Consider the following 26,909-nt stretch of genomic DNA (forward strand, 5'->3'; position numbering starts at 1 on the left):
TGAAGCTAAAACTCCAATACTTTGGCCACCTAATGCAAAGAGCTGACTCATTTGAAAAGATCCTGATGCTGGGAGAGATTGAAGGCAGCAGGAGAAGGGAACAACAGAGGATGAGATGGTTGGATGGCATCACCAACTCAATGGACGTGAGTTTGCATAAACCCCAAGAGTTGGTGATGGACAGGGAGGCCTGGTGTGCTGCAGTCCATGGGGTTGCAAAGTCAGACACAACTGAGCGACTGAACTGAAGTGAAGGACTCAGAGCCTGGTGGAAGGATTGTTTCATATCAGATGAGAGGGGAGCAGGAAAGGTGAATGTGTGGCTTTAATAGTGGAATTTTTTTTTTTCCAGTGGGTTTTGTCATACATTGATATGAATCAGCCATAGAGTTACACGTATTCCCCATCCCGATCCCCCCTCCCACCTCCCTCTCCACCCGATTCCTTTGGGTCTTCCCAGCCCACCAGGCCCGAGCACCTGACTCATGCATCCCACCTGGGCTGGTGATCTGTTTCACCATAGATAATATACATGCTGTTCTTTCACAACATCCCACCCTCACCTTCTCCCACAGAGTTCATAGTGGAAATTTTTGAAGGCAAATTTTTTTCTCGATGTCCTCATGGAATGATACATTAGGATTCCATCTCACAAGGCAGCAGGTGGGTGGCAGGGGCAGTGACTCCCAGCCCCTGACCAACCGTTTGCATGTGGAGCATGCCAACCGTGCACTTGGTCAAGGGCAGACGTGGGGCTACAGAGGCGACCTGGACACAGAACATGGGGCAAGGAACGAGGCTGGGGTGATGGATCCGTAAAGAGGGACCTAGTCTCCCCAACCCTCATAGGCAGAAGAGGAAAAATAAGACTCAAACGTCTCATAAACGCCTATTTGCTGGGTACTTTCTTTCTCCTTATCTTGAAAAATAATTAAAAAAAAACACGGGGGGAAAATCTCAAAAGAAAAGAATAAAACCGTAAGAAGGCGAGAGATAGGAGGCCAGGGGGAGCCTGACCACGGTAGGGCTAGGGCGTCTGCCCCCTGCGCCTCAGCCTCCTCCCTTCTTGGCCCGGGGGCTGGGCTCTCAAAGCCCCACCGGTGGGTCCATGAGAGAAGGTGCGGGGCCTCGGCGGGGTCTCCGGGGGCCAGAGGACAGAGGCCCAGTGGCCTGCTGCTGGGTTCAGTTCGGGATTGGGCCCCGCGAGCGGGGGCGCCAGCTGTGCGGTCTCTCTGGGCTCGGCCCCCGCAGGTCTGGGCCCCAGCAGAGGCCGGCAGCCCCAGGTGCAGCTCGTGGGTTTGATGCGCTCCCGCCGCCCTCGGAAATGCGGGAAGGAGGGCCGTGCGAGAGCGTCCGGGTGCCCGCAGTGCGTCATGGCCTCGGACGGGCAGGCGGGCGGCCGTCGGGGGGCGACTGTCCGTCTGGTAGCCCTTTCCAGCCGCGGGGCGACGTCCTTCAGGGGTGAATTCTTGGCTAAGACACTCGCCCGGAAGAGTGGATTTCCCAGAGAAGGATCTGGAAACGCCACGCGTCCGACTCGGTGGAGAACTTCCTCTCTGTCAGGGCCTCGGGCGCCTCCCCCTGGACCGGCAGCTTGCGGGTGCCCTGGGTGCTGGAGGCCTCCTCGCCGAGGCCGGAGCCGCGGCCCCGGGCCACGTGGTCGGTCCCTCGGACACCAGCACCTCCAGGCGTCCCACGGCCGCGCTGACGTCTAGGAAGAACTGGAAGAGATAGTCTCCTCCCGGTACCGACCGAGCCCTCACAGACCCCCTCAGCCGTGTTCTCGGCGACGACGTAGACCCGCCCCTCCTCTCCGGTCAGGCCCAGAAGCTGCACAGGTGTCCGCTGAAGTTGCGTCGGGACCCAGGCTTCAGCCAGGAAGGGCCGGACAGGAGCGTCGTTCCTAACGGGGACTTTGTTCGTTCCCTCGGTAGTTGCCGAGCATCATGCCTCCACACTCTCCGTTCCCAGTGGCCTGCACCAGCTTCAGGCCCTTCCTGCTCAGCGCCTCGGTGCCCTCCGTGACGGTTGGCCTGTCCGTCTGATCTGAGGTGCAGTGCCCCTCCAGCTGCCTGAGGTCCTCGTGGGTGCTGAGCTTGCTGGCTTGGTCCAGGATGCGCTGGCGTCCCCGGCCTAGCCGGCGGTCTCCCGCACCAGGACGGGTCTGTCTGGTGGGCACAGCGGCCGCTCCACCTACTCCACGCGGTCTGGCCGTGGAAGCTGGCGGCGAAGCTGAGTTCCATGCCTCTGCCTTCACGCCCTCCGGCTTCTGGACGTAGTTGGCTGGGGCGATGCCCGTGTGGCTCACCTTGTTCTTGGCTTTGTACCAGTTGGGGTCCTTGGTGACAGCCACTTGGTGAGCACGTCTTCTTTGCCAAAGGGAGGGTCTTTCTTGGTAGCGCGTGAAAGTTGTACTTGGCAATATAGTCTGTATGGGACGGCGAGGAAACCTGAGTTGCTGACACCTTCTCATTAGATCTGGGGTTCCCCCAGTCACAGGAAGGCGGACCTGTCTCTTGGTACCTTGAGAGCGCTGCCATCTCGGCCCCCTCACTGCGGGCAGCATCAGTGGCCTGCGGAACAGTTCATGGTCTGGGGAGGGGCGCAGGGGTCCTGGGGGCTGCGGTACAAAGATCTCTGTTTGAGAAAGAAAGGGGAGGAGAGACAGCCAGACAGAGGCAGGGGTATGTCTCTGCGCCCAGGTCGAGGAGGGAAGGAAGGTGGGTGGGGCCGGGGGCTGGGAGGGAGTTCGGGGTTGTAAACCATGTGGCTGGGCTGCAAACCACCGTGGTTCGACTGGCGACATCGCGCTGGCAGCCCAGGGCTGCCCCCGGCCTCTGGATGGGGCCAAAGGGGCCCGGTGGCCACAGGCTGGCTGGGGCAGGAAGCCCGGGTGTGGCCCCCGACACCGCGGCAACCTGAATTACCGACGTCTTGGAAGATTTGGCAAATCCTTTTGGCGATTTATTTTTTTCTTCGTGAAGCGGTAGACGGTGGTTCTTTGTACACACGAGAAAGGGGAAGGTTTAAATTAGCCATCAAGAAAAATGGAAAAGAAAGCTGCCTAGGAAAACGAAGAAGCATATCTGGGTGTTACGGAGAACCTGATAGACTTGAAGGCCATGAATTCTAAGTTTAGTGCCAAGGTCTGCCTCTGTCAGATTTTCTCTGCCAGTCTAGGCACTTTAGATGTGGGTGTAGCTCAGGTGGCTAGACTGGAAATACAGAAAAACTTTAAATATATTGACAGGAGAATGCTAGAAATGCTGGACCATAGAACAGAAGCTACCTAATAAAAGAAGTGAAAACAACAGGGGAATGAAAATCTCTGTGAAAATGAAGAGCAAATTTAGTAGGAGTCAACGAGTGAGAGAGCTGTATAGATAGGAGACATTATTAAAAGTTAATGACAATTACAAACGTGGAAGCCAAGGAGATTGAGAAAATAAAATAGCTTTAATAATAATGATAGTTATTTGGCAGAAAAGACACAGTTGATAAATTCAGTTTTTTACATATTTTATTAAAGAGGAATATTTTAGATTAAAAGAGACCCAGAGGAGACTGCAAATACAATACATGGTCCTTGATTGAATTTTGGTCTGAATAAATCAGTTGAAAAGACATTCCTGATACAACTGAGAATATTTGGGTATTGGCTGAGTATTAGATGATATTAAGGAATTATTGGTAATTGTGTTAGATGTGATAATGTTATTGTGGTTATACAGGGAAGTCCTTATTTTAAAAAGATTAATATTGACTTATTTGGATGTGGAATGCCATGATATTTGTAATGATCTTTAAAATACTTTTTAAAAAGACAAAGAAAATATGGCAAAATGTTACCATTGGTTAACTCTAGAAGATAAATATATGAATATTCATAGTATTCTCTATTTTTTCTATTTCTTTTTTATTGATAAAAAAGTCTTACAACTATAAAATCTGTGGTATTTCATGTAATTTTTTAATAACAAAAACTGACATTAGTATAGGATTTTATAGTTTTTTCAATATATCATGTAGTTCCTGTCTCCCCTCCTTATATGAGAGAGAACAGAGCTAGACTTAGAATTTAGATTTAAGATTTTTCTGGCTTCCATCCTAAGACTTATCCTATTATATCATAAGAGGTACTTTAATAAATAGAATAAACTTCTGAGAAGTTTGAGATTTTTTAAAATAAACTTTTGAAAAATTGTTGCTTTCAGCTTTGCCTTATGAGTGGAGAAATCATTCAGATGTCCCCTCAAATGAGCCTCATCTTTGAAGCAATGGACCTTTCCCAGGCCTCAGTAAGTTCATAATTTATTATAATAGTAGTTTATTCATCTGTTCACTGGGTCATAAGTCTTTTTTTTATGTATTGTTTGTTTCTTTATTAAGTCTTAAATTATTGGAGTGTAGTTGATTTACAGTGTTGTGTTAGTTTCAGGAATAAGTCATTTTTACTATGTGTCGGAAAATGAGTTAGGCGCAAAAAATACAAAGATGAATAAGACAGTGTGTGCACATTTAGAGAGGATGAGAAGCATACTAATATATAATATATATATGTGTGTGTGTGTGTGTGTTTCCTGATATAGAGGTACATGTTAGTGCTCTAAGGATATGGAGGGGGCAAGTGCCCAAGTGAGGAATGGGTAGAGGAAGAGGATGTGGGAAAATGTTTGAGTGTTTGATCTGGTTTTGAGGGGTAAGACTTCTCCGTGGAGATTGGTTGGGGCTTGGCACTCCAAATCATGACAAGATGTCTTGAAAAGACTTGGAGCCATGACATATCCGGGGATCTGTAACTGCAGATAGTTTCATCTAGTGTATGTGATGCTATAGAGGAAGACAGGAGCCAGATCATGAAGGGCCTTATAAGTGATGCAAACAATTCTTTAATAACTACCAGATTGGAAAAGAAAACTTGTCTTTTTTCCTCTAGCCTGCCACCGTAAGCCGCTGTGGCATGATTTATTTGGAGCCCTCACAGTTGGGATGGAAACCACTTGTGTCTTCATGGTTGAATTCACTGAAAGGACCTCTGCAGGAACCAGCTCACCAAGCTCTTCTGAGAGGACTTTTTGACTGGTTAATAGAGCCCACTTTAAACCTCCGTAAGAAAAAATGCAAGGTAGCATTATAATTCTCTTATCTACTCTAATTTCTTTACTTTCCATTCAACTTGACTAAGTTTAAAGTCAGAATGGTAGGATAAATAAATCTTTTCTACTTAGACATATAATATCCACTTTTAAGAAAAGTAAAAAAATTGATTATGACCATCCATGATTCATATGCAGTTGTAAGAAATAATACAGAGAGACCCCATATATACGTCATCTGATTTCCCCCCATGACAACATTTTGCAAGACTGTATTATCATATCACAGCAAGGATATTGACATTGATAACATCTACTGATCTTATTTACATTTCCCTAGTTATCCTTGTACTCATGGGTCTCTCTGTGTGTATGTGTCTGTATTCATGTGCATGCATTTATCCATCAGCATTTACTTGTTTTTAATTTTAATATGTATGCTTAACCTGTACAAGATGATTTGATATACATATATGTAATGAAATGAATGGGCTTTCCTTGTAACTCAGCTGGTAAAGAATCCTCCTGTAATTCAGGAGACCCTGGTTTGATTCCTGGATCGGGAAGATCCCCTGGAGAAGGGAATGGCTACCCACTCCAGTACTCTTGCCTGGAGAGTGAAATGATTATCACAGTCAGGATAATTACCATATCTCCTCAAATAGTTAACTCATATGTGTGTGTGTGTGTGTGTGTGTGTGTGTGTGTGTGTGTGTGTGTGTGTGTGTGTGATGAGGACACCTAAATCTATCTCTTAGCAAATCTTCAGTATTGATACAAACTGTACAGTATTACTAACTGTAGTTATCATGCTGTCCATTAGATCTCTAGACTTATTCATCCTGCATAGCTATAACTTTGTACTGTTTGCCCATCTCCCCATTTCTCCCACCTCCTCCCCACTTGTTACCTCTGTTTTACTCTGCTTCTTTTTATGTATTCAACTTTTAGATCATGCATATAAGTGAGATCATGCAGTTTTTTCCTTTCTGTATCTGGCTTATTTCTCTTAGCATAGTGTCCTCAAGTTTTGTCTATGTTGTTGCAAATGGCAGGATTTTCTTTTTTAAGAATGAGCATTATTCCATTACACATGTACCACAATATCTTTATCCATTCATCTGCCAGTGGACTGTTAGGTGTTTCCATATCTTGGCTGCTGTGAATAATGCTTCAGTGAATATGGGAGTGCAGATATCTCCTTGAGGGACTTATTTTATTTCCTTTGAGTGTATACCTAGAAGGGGGATTGCTGGATCATACAGTAGTTCTATTTTTAGTTTTTTGAGGACCCTCCATACCTTTACACTAATAATGACTGGACTAATTTACCTTCCCACAGCCAGTGCACAAGGATTGTTTTTCTCCACATTCTCGCTAACACTAGTTATCTTTTATCTTTTTGATAATGTCCATCCTAACAGGTGTGAGGTGATATATCATTGTGGTTTTGATTTGCATTTCCTTATTGATTAGTGAGGCTAACTGACTTTTCATATACCTCTAGACCATTAGTATGTTGTCTTTAATTTCAGTATCACTTCTTGCCAGAGATCATTTGTTTTTTTTTCATGTCTCCTAGCTTGATATACAGGTAGATTGTATTTTTGATAAATGTTTGTTGAATAAATAGATGAATAAATAACTGTTATAAACTTCATTTCTACTATCTCTAGAGCACTGTTTATTCTCTTACTAATTTTCATTTCTCAGAGAATTCAAAATAAGAATATGTTTCACACAATTGTGTAATGTATTATACTAGGTTAAAATATTTGAGAGATTTTTATCATTCCTACAATTTAAATTCTTTAACTTTTATAGAGACTGTGAAAGGTTTTGTTTTAAGTGAAACACTTATTTTCTTTCATTATATATATAAGATGAAAGTAAAGTATCTTATTCTTTTCACTTTGAAGGAACTGATTCCAACAAGTGATAGCAATGTGGTTGTCTCTCTCACACGCCTCTTTGAAGTACTGCTCTGTAATGTGGTGGAGAACGATCCTACCAGCAAGCACATTCGTATTTGGATTATGGTTGGTTTTATATTTATTGTGTTTTTTAAGTTATAGAATAAAAAGTGCCTCTGGCAAATGTTGCTTGTCTTGAGAAAGACATTATAAGACCCAGAGCTATTTTTTGGTGAGCACCAAAAGAATACCAGAAGACATTAAAGTTGCCCTGATCTGATATTCTAATTTATAAGACAATTTAGAGAAAGTAAAATACATCAGAATAAATTAAAATGCCCTATTATTTATGAAAGATCACAATTTGATAAACAATAGAGTGACTTAATATTAAACCAATATGGACTTTAGGTGAATTGATCTTGTCTCAATGTTAAGCTAGAGTGTAAGCTATAACAGAGTGACTACAAAAGACTAGGAGCAGGTATCCAACCAGCTGGGTGGCACATTGCAGGCAGAATTCAGAGAGCATGTAGGTAGGAAGGGAGTCAGTGGTCTGGGTTTGTTAATGCCTAGAGATCAGAGAATGCCAGAGAATCAGGCTCTCCGGGAGCCAAACGAAAGAGGTACTCTATTCTCTCCCCTGGTCTATGCCACTTTCCTGTCCACCACGTTTTCTCAGATTCCTTAACTTCCTCTATGCAATCTATTTACTCTTCTACTCTGATAATAGCACTTCCCTCTCATTGTTTTCCCTTTACTTTGTTGCCACAGAAAATTTTCTCTTAAAACGTATTTGATACACTTTTCTATCTGGAGAAGGCATGTACCTAGAGCAAAAATCAAGATAAAAGTAGGTTTTCCATCCATACCAGTCCCCCAGCCACCCTTCAGGCAACCACTATTACCAGTGCCTCATGTAGCCTGCTAGAGATACTTGATACATACCCTCTTTTACAGTAGCTCAGATGGTAAATAGTCTGCCTGCAATGCAAGAGACCCAGGTCTGATCCCTGGGTCAGGAAAATCCCCTAGAGAAGGAAATGGCTGTCCACTCCAGTATTCTTACCTGGAGAATTCCATGAACAGAGGAGCCTGGTAGGCTACAGTCCATGGGGACACAAAGAGTCAGACACGACTACAACTGACACACACACACACACATTTTTTATACATGTTAACATACTATGCATTCTGATTTACATTTTTTTCTCACTGTATATTTTGGAGATCTTTCCATATTGGTATTGTGGTACCTTTTCCCCCCTAAACAGCTATACATATTCCACTGTATGTAGCTTATTCCAGTTAAGTTGATCTCTATTTGTGTTGCTTCAGATATTTTGCTACCACAAACAGTGCTGCAGTAAATATTCTTGTACATTTATCATTTTAACCAGAAGGAATATGTTTGAAGATAAACCCACTAAAAGAGAAACCCCTAGGTCATTTGTCATGAGCATTTTAAATTTAGACAGCATTTTAAATATTGCCAGAGGAATGATTTTTTATGTGACTGAGATGTGCTCCATTCCACATTATTTGTAAATCTGATTTTTTCCAAGTACTTTAAGTAGAACTCAATATATTAAATTTCAATCTGTTAAAAATCTCTTTTAAATAATTAGTTTAAATTAAACTTTTTCCTTTTTAAATGAACAGGCTTGCTTTATATTTTCTTTGATATGGTCCATTGGAGGAAGCTGTGATACAGATGGTCGCATTGTTTTTGATGTTTACATACGAATAGCCATAACGGGAAAAGATGAAAACAACCCAATACCTGAATCTGTGGGTAAATGGGAATGCAACTTTGATGAAAAAGGCCTAGTCTATGACTACATGTATGAGGTATGATGTAAGACGCTTGTTATGATAAACCATAGAACACAAAGTCTCAGATCAGTGGTCAAAACTGGGTTCCCATCCTAGTGTTACTCTGACTCCTGTGGTTAGCTTTTTAGTCCCTTCTCTTTTGTTTCTCCTCCTATAACTTCTGGGCTTACCCAATGGCTCAGAGAGTAAAGAATCTGCTGCAATACAGGAGACCTGGGTTCAATTCCTGGGTTGGTAAGATCCCCCCAAGAAGGAAATGGCAACCCACTCCAGTATTCTTGTCTGGAAGATCCCATGGACAGAGGAGCCTGGCGGGCTACAGCACATGGGGTCGCAAAGAGTCGGACACGACTGAGCGACTAACGCGCTAACTGATAACTTGTGGACAGTATAGATCCACTTGCTCGAAGTATATTTTATAATATCAGATTTATGTTAAATCTGTTTTCTCTTATTTAAAAAAGAATTCACAAAAAGATTCTTTTAAACAGCCAGAATTTACATAATTGATTCATGCAGATTTTACTTCACAAAGCCATAAGGTCTGATAGAGCCTTATTACAATTTTACCTGGATCTCAAAGTCTGTAGATGAAAAAGCAAATCTAGAAAGGCTACTGGGTAGCATAGCCAGAACTTGAACCCAGCTCTCCTGATTGCCAGTGAAGAAAGGTCTCTCTAAAACCATGCTGATGCGGAATTTTAAGAAGACCGGAAAGATATTTTCATTCACATTAGTCACAGTGAGAAGTCAATGAAACAACGTTTAAAACTAAAAAAATCAAGAGATGATAACCCAAGCATATTCTTTAAGAGTTGAATGTAAAAAAAAAAAAAAAAAAACAGTTGAAAGTAAATATCACAATATCTAGCTGAAAGAGGCAAAGGTAAGTTGCTGTTGGAGAGGAGAAAATAACTGGGAAACTGCTCTTTTTCCTTAACCTTGTAAACTTGGACTCTAAAATATGTGCATCTATAGCTTTGATAAAAATAAAAGATAAAACCTCAGAAATTAAGAACATGAATTACTAAAGAATCGTTCACTCAAACTTGCAAAATTACCACAATCCTGACACAACCATATACATATACAATTTGTTAGAAAATATTTAAAAATTCTTAGATGCTCGCCATAGCCCTGGAGCGGGGCCCAAGAGACCTCCTTTTTTGCTAGGTGTTAACTCTTTTGTTGCTTGATGAAAGGTGAGAAGTCAGTGAGAGACATTTAGGATCTCCAGGGAAGTGCGGGACAACCTGGAGAGGAAGATATCTGAGTGGGGGAGCGTGGATTCCCTAATCAGGATCACTCAGAGTGTTAAGACAGCAGATCTTCAGCCCATGGTTCAGAAGTTCAATCATGTATCAGTTGGTTCAGCCTTTCTAATACGTCCTGGCTGGATATCAGCCTGGATCAGTATGCCAAACAGAATAATTTTAGAGAAACAAATGAAATGAGTTTATTTGATATTTTGTTTCTCTTGGGATTATTGCCCATTTGCTTTAAAATATGAAAACATCAAGCCAAAGTCCTATTAATTGTAACTCCAGCCACATCAGAGTGGCTGTCAGATAAATTCTTGATATATGCACAAGGACATCCTCAAGGCGTTTTGGAGAAGTTAGTGTTAAGAGGACATAGAGGCAAAAATATCTGAAATTTTATATATGTTGAATTTGTGATAACTAGGTTTCATTAAGTTCTTCAGGTTATTGTTGAAAAGGAAAACTAAAACTAAACGTGTATTTCTTACATTGGATGGTGGATTCATGGGTGCTTGTCCGTCTGCTTCATGAATTAAATACACTGTATACATTGTTTTGGATGAATCTAATATTTCACAATAAAAAGGAGGAAAAGACTAAATAAAGTTTTAAAAACCATTGATGATAACTATGTTAAAAAGAGCCTGTTAGATAGCAAGTGTATGGTTATAATATTTTGAAACTTATGTTCTCTTATAGTTGAAAAACCGAGGTCGGTGGATCCACTGGAATGAACTAATTAAAAGTACTAGTTTAGGAAATAAACGTGTCAAGATTCAAGATATCATAGTCCCTACCATGGATACAATTAGATATACATTTCTAATGGATTTGAGTATTACCTATGCAAAGTAAGAAACTGTTATAACATGCATTTTAAATATTGCAGTACCTTTCTTATAGGATCATAGGATTTTTTAAGTGAACCTCAGAATCCATTTTCAGATAACTGAGACACTGAGCTACCCACCAACATTTCCATAGTGACATCTGATACTCTTAGTAAATCTGAAATCCAGACTTCCTGTCACTCGCTCCAAATCTTTGCCATCCTACTTTGTTGCCTCATAAGCCATATTTTATTTCTCTTATTTGTAATTGTGGACTAAAAGTCAGTTACAATGTTACTCTTAAAAAACCATTCTACTCACAGGCTCACCATACTCCTTAGGAATCAGACTGACAATGATTCTCTCGTTTGGCATTATTCAAATATGTCCTGTGCCAGTTCTTCATCATTTAAGATGAACATAAAAGACTCAGACTTAAATCAGAAGAGCACATCAAAAAAGATGAACAGCCTAGCACATACCATAGGCATATCCATACCAATTTCCTTAATAACACTTTCACAGTTATGTTTCTCTTAAAACATTAGCATAATTTATCGTTAATTTTATAATGTTTAAGTTAGACAAGCTTACATAATATGCATGAATGTCATGATTTGTTTGTTTTTTGATGAAGAACCTGTTTCTGAGTGAAATTTATGACAGTTTTATTTTGTGTTATTTAAAAAAAAGAAAGAAAAATAGCTTATGAGGGAGCATAGTTGTTCAGTTGCTAAGTGTCCAACTCTTGGTGACCCATGGACTGTACCACACCAAGCTCCTCTGTCCTCCACTATCTTCCAGGGTTTGCTCAAATTCATGTCCACTGAATCAGTGATGCTGTCTAACCATCTCGTCTTCTGCTACCTCCTCCTCCTTTTGCCTTTAATCTTTTCCATCATCAGAGTCTTTTTCAATGAGTCATCTCTTCGCATCAGGTGGCCTAAATATTGGAGTTTCAGCTTCATCAACAGTCCTTCCTTCCAATGACTATTCAGGGTTGATTTCCTTCAGGTTGACTGGTCTGTCTCCTTGCAGTCCCTTGGACCATAATTCGAAAGCATCAATTCTTTGGCACTCAGTCTTCTTTATGGACCAACCGTAAACTTTATGAATGAAATAGGAACATTATTTTGTCCCATGGTTGCATTTTTACATTTAGAGGCTAATATTAAAATCTTAAAATATTAATAGCACCAAAGAATTAATGGTTTTGAACTGTGGTGTTGGAGAAGACTCTTGAGAGTCCCTTGGACTGCAGGGAGATCGAACCAGTCAATCTTAAAGGAAATCAGTCCTGAATATTCATTGGAAGGACTGGTGCTGGAGCTTGAAACTCCAATACTTTGGCCACCTGATGCAAAGAGCTGACTCATTTGAAAAGACCCTTATGCTGGGAAGGATTGAAGGCAGGAGGAGAAGGGGATGACAGAGGATGAGATGGTTGGATGGCATCACCGACTCAATGGACATGAGTTGGAGCAAGCTCCAGGAGTTGGTGATGGACAGGAAAGCCTGGTGTGCTGCAGTCCATGGGGTCACAAAGAGTCAGATACGACTGAACAACTGAACTGAACTGATTAAAGTCTTCCTTAGACATGTTGGGCTTCCTTGGTAGCTCAGCTGGTAAAGAATCCACCTGCAATGCAGAGACCCCAGTTTGATTCCTGGGTCGGGAAGATCTGCTGGAGAAGGGATAGGCTACCCACTCCAGTATTCTGGCCTGGAGAATTCCATGGACTGTATAGTCCATGGGGTTGCAAAGAGTTGGATACAACTGAGCGACTTGCACTTTCACTTTAGGCATGTTACGTATTTGTCAATTCCCAGGAGTTGCTAGTATAGGAATTCTTTTGTTCCATGAACCATTTGTCAGAATAATGCTTTCAAATGAATAAGTAAAAATATAGGATATAAAGGAAACCACATATTAAAATACATTTATTAACATATTGAAAAATTTGAGCTCCAGTTAATATGTGTGCTTCTTTATTAACATGTTAAATAATAAGATCTAGCAGTGAGTCTGATGATGATCATAATTTTGAAGAAGTAATAGGCATAAGTGATACTTTTGAGATATCTAACAATTGTATTTAGTATAACATCTGTAATGTCTGTTGATGACAAGCACACAGGTACTATTATAAGTTGCTCCATTTTCGTAAAGGGTAGTGAAAGTAAAGATACAGCCTTTATGTCCTCTAAGTTCTGAATACTGTAAGAATTTCTTCAGTTTGGCTCATGGACCCTAAGTTAAGAAAGGTTTTTTATTTCGTAAATTATTTTAATAAGTAGTTTTTCAGAACATTGAGTGTTACTCAGACTGGAAAGTGTAGATGAATTCTCAGGCATCACTATAATTCTAAATGATCTGTTTTTTGTTTGCAGCATTGATTTCATGTTTATACTTCAGTGATAATTTTTAAAATTAATATTATCATAATTTGGGTCATATAGATTACTTTTTGTATACTGAATACCGCTGTTCAGTTTTAATGCCAGGCTTTGTGTTTGTCTTCATGTAGTGTGTGGTGCCAAGTTATCACTTAAAAGTGATGGTATTTAATTTTTATTTCAGTATGTCTCAAACTGGAGTTCTCCAGGTTTCTGTGAACATGAACTCAGGAGTTTTTTCCCTTTAAATTAGTTCAGACTACTCAAAAATGAGAAACCCTACTTGAAGCTATTAGAATAGAGAATTCCTTAGAGTTTGCTTTTAGACGGGTATTTTCAGTTAGTAACACTGACTTGATTCAAAAATGCTATTGACGGGTAGATACAGCTGTTACTTTTTAGAATTCACTGCCATTTACTTTCTTACAGAAACCTTGTGGTATTGAGATAACTGCACAACAGCTTCAACCTCTCTCTTTGTCATCATCCTAATATTCCACACTCACCTGTATCTTGATCTAAAAAGTACAAATATAGCTAGCACTTTCTGAGGAGACAAACGCTGGCTTTTTTTTTTTTTTTTTTTTCTGAGAAGTTAAGCATGTGACTACTTGTTTTAGCATATAACAATGTTACACCTATCCAAATAATAGTGTTACTATTTAAGTTTTGAAAGTAAGCAAAAATGTGTGCTAGTTGTTGCTTTTATCCGTCTTTTATGAAATGACAATGATAGGTTAAAATGTGAGTTTTTGGGTGAAGATGATTAGATTATTATTTGTGTTTTCAACTAACTCCAGCCTTCTCTAGTTGAAATAAATGTATTCTGACTTTTTCTCCTTCTGATGATATGTTAATTGTTTCATTAAGGCCACTACTTTTTGTGGGTCCAACGGGTACAGGAAAATCTGTGTATGTGAAGGATAAGCTGATGAATCACTTGGAAAAAGACCTGTACTTTCCTTTTTATGTTAATTTCTCTGCACGGACCAGTGCCAACCAGGTTCAGGTTAGTTCAAAGTTAGAAATATGGATCTATCATTTTTACTTTTTTTCCTTATTTGATTAGCATTTAAAACTGTATTTTTTTCTTTATAAACAGCTTGGTAGTTTAAAAATTTTTTTATTGGTGTATAGTTGATTAACAGTGTTGTGTTAATTATAGCAAGGTGAATAATAAAACTGTATTTTAGTAAATCTTCTATGAATTTAAATAAAACTTCAAACATCTTATTTTTGACTTTAAAGTAATTTTTAAAAATTAAATTTTAAGGACAAATTTCAAGAGAACATTTTTGCATTAATACTGAATTGTTGAGCTTTGTCAGCTTTTTTTCTCTCCAAGCCCAAGAAGCAACAGTTGATTTCTTAACTGGAGAAGTATGAAGTATAAGAAAAGGGAGGGAGGGAGGGAAGTAGAGAGAGAGGTTTTTAACTTGTTCTTTCAGTACTCTCCCAGATGGTCTTTAGAGGCATTTGCTGCTCACTTAAGTTCTGTCAGTGAAAGATCTTTCAAACCATAGACTTTTTATTGTGTGACCCACCTTTTACTCCTAGAGGTGCCAAGATGAAAGTACTGCATGAGATCTTTTCTAATTACCATTTTTATCTTCCATTCCTAGAATTATATCTGTCCATTGTCTTCTGACCTGTGGTGCTCATTTTCTTTGTTATAAGCTTATATAATTCTCTAATTTCAAAATACTACAAGTTTAGTGCTTTTAAATATTAAGTTAAAGTTAATAGATATGTTGGGGTATCTGTTGTGGAAAAAGTTCTGTGTGTGCGTGTGTGTACAATGTAAATATACGTGTGTACCTAACAATTCTGAGCACAAAGAAGGGTTTCATTATATGCTCTTTGAATAATGTTGAATATGAAGTTTCATATAACCCTGAAAATGAATAAATTTAAATGGATAACATGGTAATGCTTGACATTATTACCTTACATAATTAGACTGTTAATTTTTTTCTGGTGTTTAGTATGGCTTTAAATATACTACACTTCCTTCTTTATATTTTAGAACATTATTATGGCTAGACTGGATAAAAGACGCAAAGGAGTTTTTGGACCACCTATGGGAAAGAAGTGTATAATTTTTATAGATGACATGAATATGCCTGCATTGGAGAAATATGGAGCTCAACCTCCTATTGAATTATTACGACAATTTTTTGACTGTGGGAATTGGTAAGTATTTACCTGAAGTCTTAAGTAGCCATGTTGAAGTAACTTCTTGTTCTCTTTTTCTGTTTTTATTTTTTCACATCAAAATAATACAATTTAGCAAATTACTTAATGGGACAAAATGGTTGTTCAGATTTTCTTATATGGAAAATTTTGGAATACCTTCCTATACTTTTTTATATCATGGAAGAATAATCCACAAATATATTTATTTAATAATGTATTAGTTTTTGCCCTTTTAAGCTACTAGTTTCAGTTATTAAAAATAATTTACCAATTATATCTTTTACTATCACCCAGCACTGAGAATTTATGGATGGTCTCCAACCTAAGTAACCATAACCAGCACTCTATGTTTCCACCATTTTAAATTCCTTATATTATCTATGATTATTTGGGACTACCATATCTTTGAGATGGCTTGGTTTTGACAGCAATTTCATGAATAACTCTACCACTCCTTCCACCGTATTTTACAATAATATGATTAGGTTCCAACACATATGACATTGTATATTTTAGTTAGGATTAATAATTCTGCATTTCCTCCTATTAAAATATTTTCCTAATCCCTAATATGCTATGATTTTTATCTCAAGACAAGGATAGATTACTTATGAAACTAAATCATATTTTGGGATTACATATTTTTTTATTATTGCATGCCCTGGAATCTTGCTTTCAGGAGATAACCACTGTTAATAGTGTATTCTCTATTCTTCTGAGTTTTTTTCCTATATAAATATATTTTTATTTTTAAAAAGATCATGTTGCACATAATGTTTTATAACTTATTTGCACTTAGTATATTTAACTATATTATTTATATGTTTCATCCCCCTATCCATATTATTGGGCTTCCCTAGTAGCTCAGATGGTAAAGCGTCTGCCTGCAATGCAGGAGACCCGGGTTCAATCCCTGGGTTGGGAAGATCCCCTGGAGAAGGAAATGGCAACCCACTCCAGCATTCTTGCCTGGAGAATTCCAGGGGCAGAGGAGCCTGGCGGCCTATGGTTTATAGGGTCACAAAGGGTCAGACACGACTGAGCAACTAACACACACACACAGGCATCCATATTATTTGTCTATCTGATTTATTTTATTGGCTTTTAATACTATTTAGTTTTGTGAATCTTACTATAATTTATTTAACCAGTCCCTTATTGACAGTTATTAGAGTTGCCAAAGACCGGATCGTATTTTCATACTTTCTGTGGTGCTTTTAGACTAAACACTGGCTGTGTAGATTTCTCCCACCATCATCCTCCTTTTTTGCAAGAACTTCAATGTTAAAGAACTTTATGATCGATTTGAAATAGGCACCTTTTCACTCTGAGCAGTTCCAACTAAATTGAGTCATTTTTATACCCTTTTTTATATTCCCTAGTGGGTGTCTATTTAGGTAACAAAAATGTATAGGTTCTTTTTATATATCCTTCTGTGCTCTGAAGATAAGATTTGAGATGAGAAAAAGGAATCAGAACTAGCTGTAAGTAGAGTAAGTATATAGCTCATTGTCTAAATAAGGACATTTCTGAGAGAAAAGGGAGGCTGTTAATAGTTACTACAGGATAGGGACAAACAAGAATTTTCTTAGACAAAGTGGGACATATAGTCATCTTGCCTATAAACGGTTACAAAAGAGATTGATCTCTCATCCATATTTCTGGATTTGGAGTGTAAGACACAAAGCAGAGAGTTAAATGGAAGGAAGAATTGGAAAAAAAAAAAGGCAAGAACAAGAGGAAGGGACATTCTAGATACTCAGAATCTGGACAGCATTATCAGTGTCAGTGAAAGGAAAAGCAGAGTGCTGCTTTAAAACAAGTTTTCTCCACAGATTATTGGTTGCCTGATGTGGGGCAGAGCAAAATAGGTAAAGGGGGTCAAGTAAGTCAGGGGGCTGCAATGTACATCTTGTTGACTATAGTTTAATAATACTGCATCACATATTTGAGAAGAGCTCAGAGGATGAATCGTGAAAGTTATCACAAGAAAAAAATTTTTGTAACTGTATCTGGTGACAAATGTTAACTGAACTTATTGTGGTGAACATCTTGCAATATATGCAAATATCAAATCATTATGTAGTACACGGAACTAATGTTATGTCAATTATACCTCAATAAAAAAAAGAAGTAAAAAAAAAAAAGAAGTAAAAATTATAGGAATCCTTAAAAAAAAACTTCTCTTTTACTCCGAGTAATATCTAATCTTCTTCCTTTTAGAAAAGCTAAAATCAGATAAAGTTTCAAAGGAGCTCTACTTTTCAGCCCATCTCATTGGCTTTATTACTGACTGCTTTGGGATTTTTATGTGCTTTCAAGGTATGACCTGAAGGACACAAGTAAAATCGTTCTGGTTGACATACAGCTGATTGCTGCCATGGGCCCTCCAGGTGGTGGAAGAAATCCAGTCACTCCCCGTTTTATTCGGCATTTCAACATCTGCACCATTAACACTTTCAGTGATGAAACTATGGTTCGAATCTTCTCATCAATTGTAGCATTCTACTTGAGGACTCATGACTTTCCTCCTGAGTACTTTTTAGTTGGGAACCAGATTGTCAGTGGGACTATGGAGGTGAGCAACGAATGCAAACAAAGTCTTTGATATTACATATATCTGCATTTGATCCGTTGGTTTTTGTATTTTTTTCTTCTTTTCTCCCCTAGCCATCTACTTTTTGTCTTCACTGTCAGAGAAGCTTTCAGGAAGGTTTGAAAACAGGAACATTGTAGGCTTTGAAATTGGGGAATCTAGCTGGATTTGAGTCTTGACTACTATTTCTTAGCTATCTAGCCTTGCGCAAGCAACTTCACCTTAGGTTTTTAATCACTAAAATGGGAGCTAATATCTATTTCACAAAGGTTGTTATAAGGAAACCATCCAGAACCAGTATCCACCACATTGTAGGTGTTGCCTTAATTGTTGGGTTCCTACTCTAGTATTTATTAAATTTCCCTTCTCTCTCTTCTCTTTCTTCATGTTTATGTAAAAAAAAAAAAAAGAAGAAGAAGAAAGAAACTTAAGCAGCTTATGAATACCTTATTTTTGCCAGACTACATAACTTAGCGGTGGAAGTGAAAAAAAAAAAAAAAAGGTGGGACACAAGGGTGGGACTAGAAAACAAAGAGTAGCCCTTAACTGATTCCATGTGTGTTAGCTGCCTCTGCTCAGAGACCAGAGCCAGCCTCGTAGCTGATGGTGAAAGGGGAAAAAAATGTATTTAAGGTAGTTTAGTGATAATCTCATTGAACTAGGCTTTCTGGAGGTTGAGATCACTGCAACCAGAAGCAAAAAGCCCCTAGAATCATGCCATCAGTTCTAAAAGCATTGGGTCTTTCTAAAGTTCTTCTGCCCCTGTTCTGGTGGAATAGTGTGTTGTTAAAATAGAGAAACTAGAGAAACTAAAATAGCAAAAAGATAGTCCATTGTAATTACTATACTTATTCTGATACAGAAAAGTGCTTCTCTTTATAAAATATATTTGTATTTATATTTATAAAATATGATATTTGTATTATGTATTTATATATCCTGTAAAGAAAAGGGAGTTGGTTAGGCAGAATAGAATACAGAAAGGATCCTCTGTTGTTGTTGTTTTTCTGTCTTTGATACACTTGATAACACCTAGCATGTGTGGAGTTTAGGGGTGGGAGATGAATTAGAGAAGATATAAATTAAATAAATTTATAAATTAAAAAATAATTTTATTTGGATCTTTTTCTATATTATCAAAGATTTAATTTGTCTTTCTTCAAGAGAATGATAAGCTTAATGAATTCAGCATGTAGTAAAAATATACTTCATTTTGATATTATAGCCAATTAAGATAGAAGGAAGAGAAGGGAGAGAGAAAACAAGAGAGAAGTGAAGGGAGAGAATATGTTGATTTGAAGTCAGTGGTGGTCAAAGAAAATTGTTTCATCATCTTCTTCATTTTGAATGCTTCAGAATACATTGTCTGATGTCACTTTCTACTGAAATTTTTGTTCACTGTTTAATCCCAGGTCATTCACCTTTAAATGGAACAACTATAATCACTGGGAAATAAGAGCATTGTCACTTTTTGGGCATGGATGGAATCAGATGATATTAAATTCCCTCAATTTTTTAATTCCCGGTCAAGTGCTGTAAAGCAAAATATATAGGTATATGCCATGCTAGGCTTAGAACTATACAATTTTCCAAGCCAATATAATCTGATAGGATAAATAAAATATTTTATATAATATACTCTTTGTTATAGCATATTATGTTGTTGTTGACTTTATAGTACAGTGTTTTTGGCTTTGCTGATTATAAGCATTTGATTTTTTGCTTTTTTCATATTCAGATATATAAACAATCCATGGAAAATCTTTTGCCCACTCCCACAAAATCTCATTACACTTTCAACTTGCGGGATTTTTCACGTGTCATCCAGGGCTGTTTGCTCATTGAGAGAGATGCCGTGGAGGGCAAGCACACCATGATCCGTCTGTTTGTGCACGAGGTCCTCCGAGTGTTTTATGATCGCCTCGTTAATGACAGCGACCGATCCTGGCTGTTCACTTTAACCAAAAATGTTGTAAAGGACCATTTTAAAGAATCATTTGATAGTATCTTTTCACATTTGAGGAAAGGGAATACACCAGTAAGTATATTTAGTGTTTAAAAACAAGTTAAAACAGTCTAATAGCAGGAATTACTACAGCCAACTTATCTTTAAAAGAATGCTATTCCTCCTTCACGATCATGTTCTTTTTAACTTTCCTCATAGATTGATATTTAGCTTGAAAAGATTTGATTTCAGAATAGTTATATATATAACACAGAAGTTATATGTTAGGGATTGAATGATAATAGTAGATATAAGGTGCTCAGCATGGTGACTATCCCTTAGTAACGACTCGCTAAGTGGGTGCTTAGAATGACTTTTCCAGCTTCTGGGGTTGGGGGGGAGGGGGAAACTTATATGATAGAAAAAAGTTCTTTTCATTTCCTCAGGATATAATGTAGTTTCAGGTGTTAATTATACAACTATATTAGTTATTACCCTAATGTTTTAAAGAATTAAGTTTATTTTAGAAAAAATTTTAACTTTTGTAATTCATTGATTTCCATCTTATAGATAACTGAAGAGGAGCTAAGAAATCTCATGTTTGGTGACTATTTGAATCCCGACCTTGAAGGAGATGACAGAGTTTATGTTGAAATTCCAAATATTCATCATTTTAGTGACATTGTGGACCAATGTTTAGATGAGTATAATCAAACTCACAAAACAAGAATGAATCTTGTCATTTTTAGGTACCTGTATTTGGTGTTGATGCTTAAAATTACTATTTGTAAAATTTTGAAATGTTTAGAATGTAGAAAAAGATTTTTAAAATTTGAATTTATTTGAATATTTATTTAAATTAATTTATTTGAAATCTCTAGCAATTTATTTGAAATCTTTTGTGTAGCCAACCCTCCCTCACTGCATTCTCATTGTACCTTGCAGGGGTAAAAAGAAACTCATGTGTTTCTTTAGATTTTTACTACATGTGTGTGTTCCTAAGGGCTTCCCCAGGTTGCTCAGTGGTAAAGAATCCACCTACCAATGCAGGAAGCAGAAGTTCAATCCCTGGGCTGGGAAGGCCTGGAGGAGGAAATGGCAACCCTCTCAAGTGTTCTTGCCTGGGAATCCCATGGACAGAAGAGCCTGATGGGCTGCAGCCCATGGGGTCACAAAGAGTCAGACAGTTAGTGTCTGAGCATGCACACATGTATGTTACTAAACATGCAGGCAGTCTTATTTCACATGTTTAAAAATCATGTAAGTGCTATCATACTGTGCATAGTCCTTTGCAAGTTGGTTTATTCCAGACTGTGAAATTCACAAAAAGCAAATTCTTACTACTGTATTGCATTCCAGTGTATAATTTTAACACAATGGAATCATTCTTCTGAGATAGACTTCTGTTTCAGATACTAAGTACTGTAAACTAGGTAACTTCTAGTTTCTGTAATTATGAAAAAGGTTTGAATATTCATGTCTCCTTGGTTACATGTGTAAGGATTTCTCTAGGCTATATTCTTAGAAGTGGAATTACTATGTCATGATATGTTAGCGTCTTCTACGTTACTAAGTTTTGCCAAAGTATCTTCAGAAATCATCATTGTTTTTAAGAACTTCCATTGTTTCTCACCCTTGCCAACACTTAGGATTGCCTGATTTGGTTAGTTTTGTCAGTATCACACTGTGTCTTTAGTTTTAATTTCCCTGATTACTAGTGTGGATACCTTTCTTGAATGTATTATTTTGTATATAACTGACTTTCTAGTTCTCACATAGAAATCCTAGTATTAAAATGTTGAATAAATTTTTTCTTTTTTTTGCCATGCTTGTGATATCTTAGTTCCCTGACCAGGGATTGAACCCTGGCCCTTGACAGTGAAAGTCCAGAGTCCTAACTAGTGGACCACAAGGGAATTTCTGAAGAAATCTTTTAAATAAAAATAATATACTCCAGTACAGATAGTTAACAACTTCATTTTATTTTTGTAACTTACATATATTATATTTGCTGAATTTGTACTTCAAATAGTTTTCCTTTACATCAAATGGTCAAATTGTAACTGCATTTGAAATACCACACTTATTCATGATTGCATCTTTAAAATTGAGATAGTAACATATGGGACAGCAAAGTCCATCCTTCTAGGAAAGTAGAGCAATAGTTATGGGTAAATAAACATTTACACTCGTATTTTCAAGTATAATAATATCTGTATATCATAGGTATGTATTGGAACATTTATCACGAATATGTCGGATTCTGAAGCAGTCTGGTGGAAATGCTTTGCTTGTCGGACTTGGAGGAAGTGGGCGTCAGTCTTTAACTCGTCTGGCTACATCCATGGCAAAAATGCAGATTTTCCAACCAGAAATTTCAAAGAGTTACGGTATGAATGAATGGAGAGAGGACCTGAAGGTAAAATCATGAGGAAATCTAGTGTCTAAAATAACATCCGTGCATTCTTTTATCTGTAAAGAGAGAGCCATCCTGTATAGCTAGCTGTGTGCTGAATGCAGTGGTGATAATGGTGATGATAATACTATCCCTAGGCAGTTACTGCATGTGTTGAGCACTGTTTGAAGTGCTTTACAGATGTGCTTTCTTTCTACAAGTATGACAATTCAGTGTGGCAGGTATGGTTGTCTCTGTGTTTTACTGATGGGGAAACTGAAGTTGAGAACAGGTATGCACAGCAGAGTGGGATTTATAACTTGAGGCTTATCCACTGCATTCTTACCATGCTGCTGCTGATTCTATCTTTATTCTAGTTCAGAAAGGGCCTTATTTCAGACAAATGTGTTTTTTCAGTAGACTGTTAGATATAAACTTCAGTGGTGATGACAATGTCATCAAAGTTGTCAAATCTTAATAGTTTCTTTAGAGCTGTGCTGCTGTTCCAGTAAGCAATAGAATAGTAGAGGGCATACTTGGGGCTTCATACACATGTGCCTGTGGTTCTGCTGGCCCTGGAAGGGAGATGCCCCAAAGTGGAAAAAAACAAGAGAGGCTTTGCTGGACTTTTTAAACTTTTTCTGACCTTCATGTACTAAGTTAGTCTACATCTTAAAAGTGAATGTGGAGAACTGGCTTTTATATCTCCATTCTTAGATGGACAGATTCTTTCTTTTTTCAAATCCATCTTAGTTCCTGAAGTGAGACTGTGAATGGGCCCTCTTAAATCATAAACCCACCTCTGAATCAATGACTGTGCCTTGGGGCTTGGAAAACTGGCCAGTTGGAGTCTCCCACTGGAGGGAGAGGTAAAATGGAGGCCCAGATTGACAATGCCAGCAGAATGAGAGAAGTGAAGGTGAAAGTTGCTTAGTCATGTCTGAATCTTTGTGAGCCCATGGACGAGAGTCCATGGTATTCTCTAGGCCAGAATACTGGAGTGGGTAGCTGTCCCCTTCTCCAGGGGATCTTCCCAACCCAGAGATTGAACCCAGGTCTCCCACATTGCAGGTAGATTCTTTACCAGCTGAGCCACAAAGGAAGCCCCAATGGGAGAGGTACTACTGTAAAATTGAGATTTTTTTTTTTTTTTTTACCCAAAATGTGTTTTTTGGGATGGTTTCCCATTCATCTTTATACAAGGTACTTTTAGTGCTGCTTCCATCTGAAAGACCATCCTTCTGTAAGCCTTGCTTTTTCTCCTGTAGGGTGGCAGAGGACAGTAGAGCAGCCAACACACAAAACTACTGTTTGTGCATGGCTAAAGACGGTGGTGATTTTATAGCAACCTGGGCATTTTACATCCATTAAATAGGAATTGGGAGTCTGCACCAGGCGCTTCTTGTGTTTCCTCTTCTGCTCTTCTGGAGAGGGATGAAGAAGATCTTTTGTGAGAGGCATGTTCTCGTGAGGAGGTCGTCACCGCTGGAAAGGGCGAGATGTTATTATCGAAATAAAGGAAAGGGGAAAGAAAGCAAAAAAAAAAACAACACCAGATTTCCACCAGATTCTGATTCTAAGTACATTTTTATTTTAAGGCCCTTTTAAAGAATGTGGGCCTGAAGGGCCAGAAGACAGTCTTTCTAATCACAGACACTCAGATTAAAGAAGAAGCTTTTCTAGAGGACATCGACAGTGTGCTCAACACTGGAGAAATACCTAATATTTTTGCAGCAGATGAAAAACAAGAAGTGATGGAGGTAAATGCTTTTCAGGGGGTGCTGCTCCCTACTCAGAAATGTTACCTTGAAACTTTTCTGTTCTTTAGTATAAATATGGCTTGTGCAGAGAATTTTGGATATAAATATAAACATTTATATTTATATATTTTTATATAATATATATTATATTTTATTAATATATTAATTATATATATTGATATAATATATTTATATATAGAATATAAACTTAATGTATATTTTATTTTAATACTTTTTTGGGTGAATTTTAAATGGTTATAACTGTAGAAATATAACTATGAGACAGAATTTTAATTATTTTAACTCAGCTTTTTCCATAATGATAACAGTGTTTCATCCATTTGATCTTATTTAGCATGTTTTATGAGTGATTAGAGATTTAAAATCATGTCTTTTTCCTTACCTGGAGAATAGGTGCTTTATATTGCTGTGTCCGTTTCTGCTGTATAGCAAAGTCAATCAGCCGTACATATACATGTATTCCCTCTTTTTTTAATTTCCTTCTCATTTAAGTCAACTCAGAGCATGGAGTAGAGTTCCCGGTACTATACAGTAGGTTCTCATTGTACAGAGTAGTATGTATATGTCAAAAAATAAAATACAATCATGTCTTACGGTTACAGTGATATGAGAAAATATAGGTTTCAAATACTACTTGATTCACTTTTATACTTTGCCACTAGTTAGTAAAATCTTCAAAGTTTAATAAAACTACTTGTATTGTTTCTGGTACATCTGGGAATCATGCTTTGTGATTTAGTTGACAAAGAAAAAAAATACATTTTTTGTATTTTTTATATTGATTATTTATATTGATTTTATATTTGATGCACCCACCCCTACTTCAGATGTCCTGACCTTCGACCACCATTTCTCAGATCTTCCCATACAAGATTTCAGCTAATAGTTTCCCCTTTCCTGTTATCATAACTACTTTTACCCACAGAATACAGCACTTATACCAGGATGCTTCATTCCAGCCTCCAGTGATAGCATCTGGAGTAAAATGGATTCCCCCTGGTAGTTCAAGCACCCTGCTTTTCTCATCTATGGAATGAAAGTATTATATACACAAAATAGTTCCTCCTACACAGCATCATCAAATGAAATAAGGTAGTTATGGAATGTCAGACACTTAGAAAGCCCTCAGTAAATGTGATGCACCACCAGTTCATGGCCTGGAGTGGGGAAGGAGAAAGGAAAAAAAAATCAAGTTCTCTACTTGTATCTGGGTAGCATCAAGGTTGTGGCTAAAAGTTCCTAAGAATGGTGATTCTGCTAATCCATAGGAAAAATATATTCCGTACACTCCTTTCTAGGGAATGGGACCTTTTGGAGAATGGGATTTTCTAAACTTTGCAAGGCTTTTCTGCTCACTTTAATGGTTGTTTATCTTTCTCCTCATTGCATTGCTACAACACTTTTCCATGGCTTTATTATTTTATGGTGTATGATCCAAGAATAACCTGAAGAACTTATTCCCTTCATATTCCACCCAAACCTAGGAACACCATATCAATTTATCCACAAGGAAATAGCCATGGTCAGAACTCACATGTACCAAAGTGCATCCATTTTTCTTTTTTTTTTTTGATTGCTTTATACTAATATTTAACAATATAAAAGGTATACAAGATAAGTTATATAAATTTCTTTGCATACCCTGCACTTTGAAGACCAGGTCTTCGACTTTGCTTATTTCATCCATCTGACACAGGTTTTACTTGAAACCTCATGATAACTGATCTATAGAGCTTGGGCCTGGTCCTGCCTACTGATCACCTCTTACAGACTCAGCACAGTCTCTGATGTCAGCATTACAATTGTAGCTTCAGCCTTCCGTTTCCAGGCTACTTTTCCACTGTTCTGTTCACACTCCTTGCAGAATCAAATTGCCGCAAAGTTTTTCTCAATTTTGCAGTGACTTGTTTACCATATTTAGTGATATTTTCTCAGTTCTCTTTTAAAATTATCATTCATCTCTGAAATAACTCATCTTTCCTCTTTTAAAATGTTTTTCTTTGACTGCTATGAAAGTTCCCTCGGTTTGTTTCTTGTCTGCTTCAATAACTACTCTTTTTCTTGCTCCCAGAATCAGTTGTGCTCCCGAAGTATTAGTATTTCTATGTGCATGTAGATGTTACTCCCTACTTCTACTCTAGAAACATTGACCTTTGTTACTGTTGTTGTTTAGTTGCTGAGTCATGTCTGATTCTTTGTGACCCCGTAAACTATAGCCCACCAGGCTCCTCTGTCCATGTGATTTCCCAGGCAAGAACACTGGAGTGGGTTGTCATTTCCTCCTTCAGGGGATCTTTCTGACCCAGAGGTCGAGCCCGCATCTCCTGCATCAGCATGTGGGCTCTTTACCAGTGAGCCATCAGGGAAGACTACATTAACTATTATTTCTGTGTAAATAATGCCTACATTTATGTCACCATCTTAGCCCTTTCTTGACTCTTGTTCTACAGTTACACCCATGCCTTACCTTTCTGTATCTGAATGTCCCCCTGTTAACTCAAGAGGTAATGGAGGTAGACAACTCGAACATAATTTCACAGGTTGACACTGATCATACTAATCTTAATTTGAGAATTACTGTCAGGATGAATAAACAAAGTTGATTTACAGTTTCCCATAGAAACTGTCACATATCTAGAGGAGAGAGTTCTTTTAGAAATAA

At 38.2% G+C, this 26,909-nt stretch overlaps 2 protein-coding genes, 1 non-coding gene and 1 pseudogene across 3 annotated transcripts in view; 2 read left to right on the top strand and 2 right to left on the bottom strand.

The window, feature by feature from the left end:
• Positions 1 to 26,909, top strand: part of DNAH12 (dynein axonemal heavy chain 12) — a 177,326-nt gene that overhangs the window by 85,601 nt on the left and 64,816 nt on the right. The window contains exons 32-43 of the mRNA XM_065935328.1: positions 4,215 to 4,298; positions 4,937 to 5,125; positions 7,016 to 7,135; positions 8,672 to 8,860; positions 10,807 to 10,958; positions 14,205 to 14,343; positions 15,361 to 15,527; positions 17,853 to 18,108; positions 19,865 to 20,164; positions 20,642 to 20,820; positions 22,298 to 22,490; positions 24,065 to 24,226. Of these exons, the coding sequence (XP_065791400.1) occupies positions 4,215 to 4,298; positions 4,937 to 5,125; positions 7,016 to 7,135; positions 8,672 to 8,860; positions 10,807 to 10,958; positions 14,205 to 14,343; positions 15,361 to 15,527; positions 17,853 to 18,108; positions 19,865 to 20,164; positions 20,642 to 20,820; positions 22,298 to 22,490; positions 24,065 to 24,226 (2,130 nt within the window). The remainder of the gene's footprint in view (positions 1 to 4,214; positions 4,299 to 4,936; positions 5,126 to 7,015; positions 7,136 to 8,671; positions 8,861 to 10,806; positions 10,959 to 14,204; positions 14,344 to 15,360; positions 15,528 to 17,852; positions 18,109 to 19,864; positions 20,165 to 20,641; positions 20,821 to 22,297; positions 22,491 to 24,064; positions 24,227 to 26,909) is intronic.
• On the bottom strand, positions 1,028 to 2,806 carry LOC136166346 (tyrosine-protein kinase CSK-like; annotated as a pseudogene).
• TRNAC-GCA (transfer RNA cysteine (anticodon GCA)) lies at positions 16,384 to 16,455 on the top strand. The gene has a single exon. It is a non-coding gene; the product is annotated as a tRNA-Cys (tRNA).
• On the bottom strand, positions 23,676 to 23,927 carry LOC136167789 (small ribosomal subunit protein eS27-like). The gene has a single exon (XM_065935327.1). It carries the CDS (start codon positions 23,925 to 23,927, stop codon positions 23,676 to 23,678), a length of 252 nt encoding a protein of 83 aa, XP_065791399.1.

Source organism: Muntiacus reevesi, chromosome 4 (genome assembly GCF_963930625.1).
Source record: "Muntiacus reevesi chromosome 4, mMunRee1.1, whole genome shotgun sequence".
Taxonomy (NCBI): Eukaryota; Metazoa; Chordata; class Mammalia; order Artiodactyla; family Cervidae; genus Muntiacus; species Muntiacus reevesi.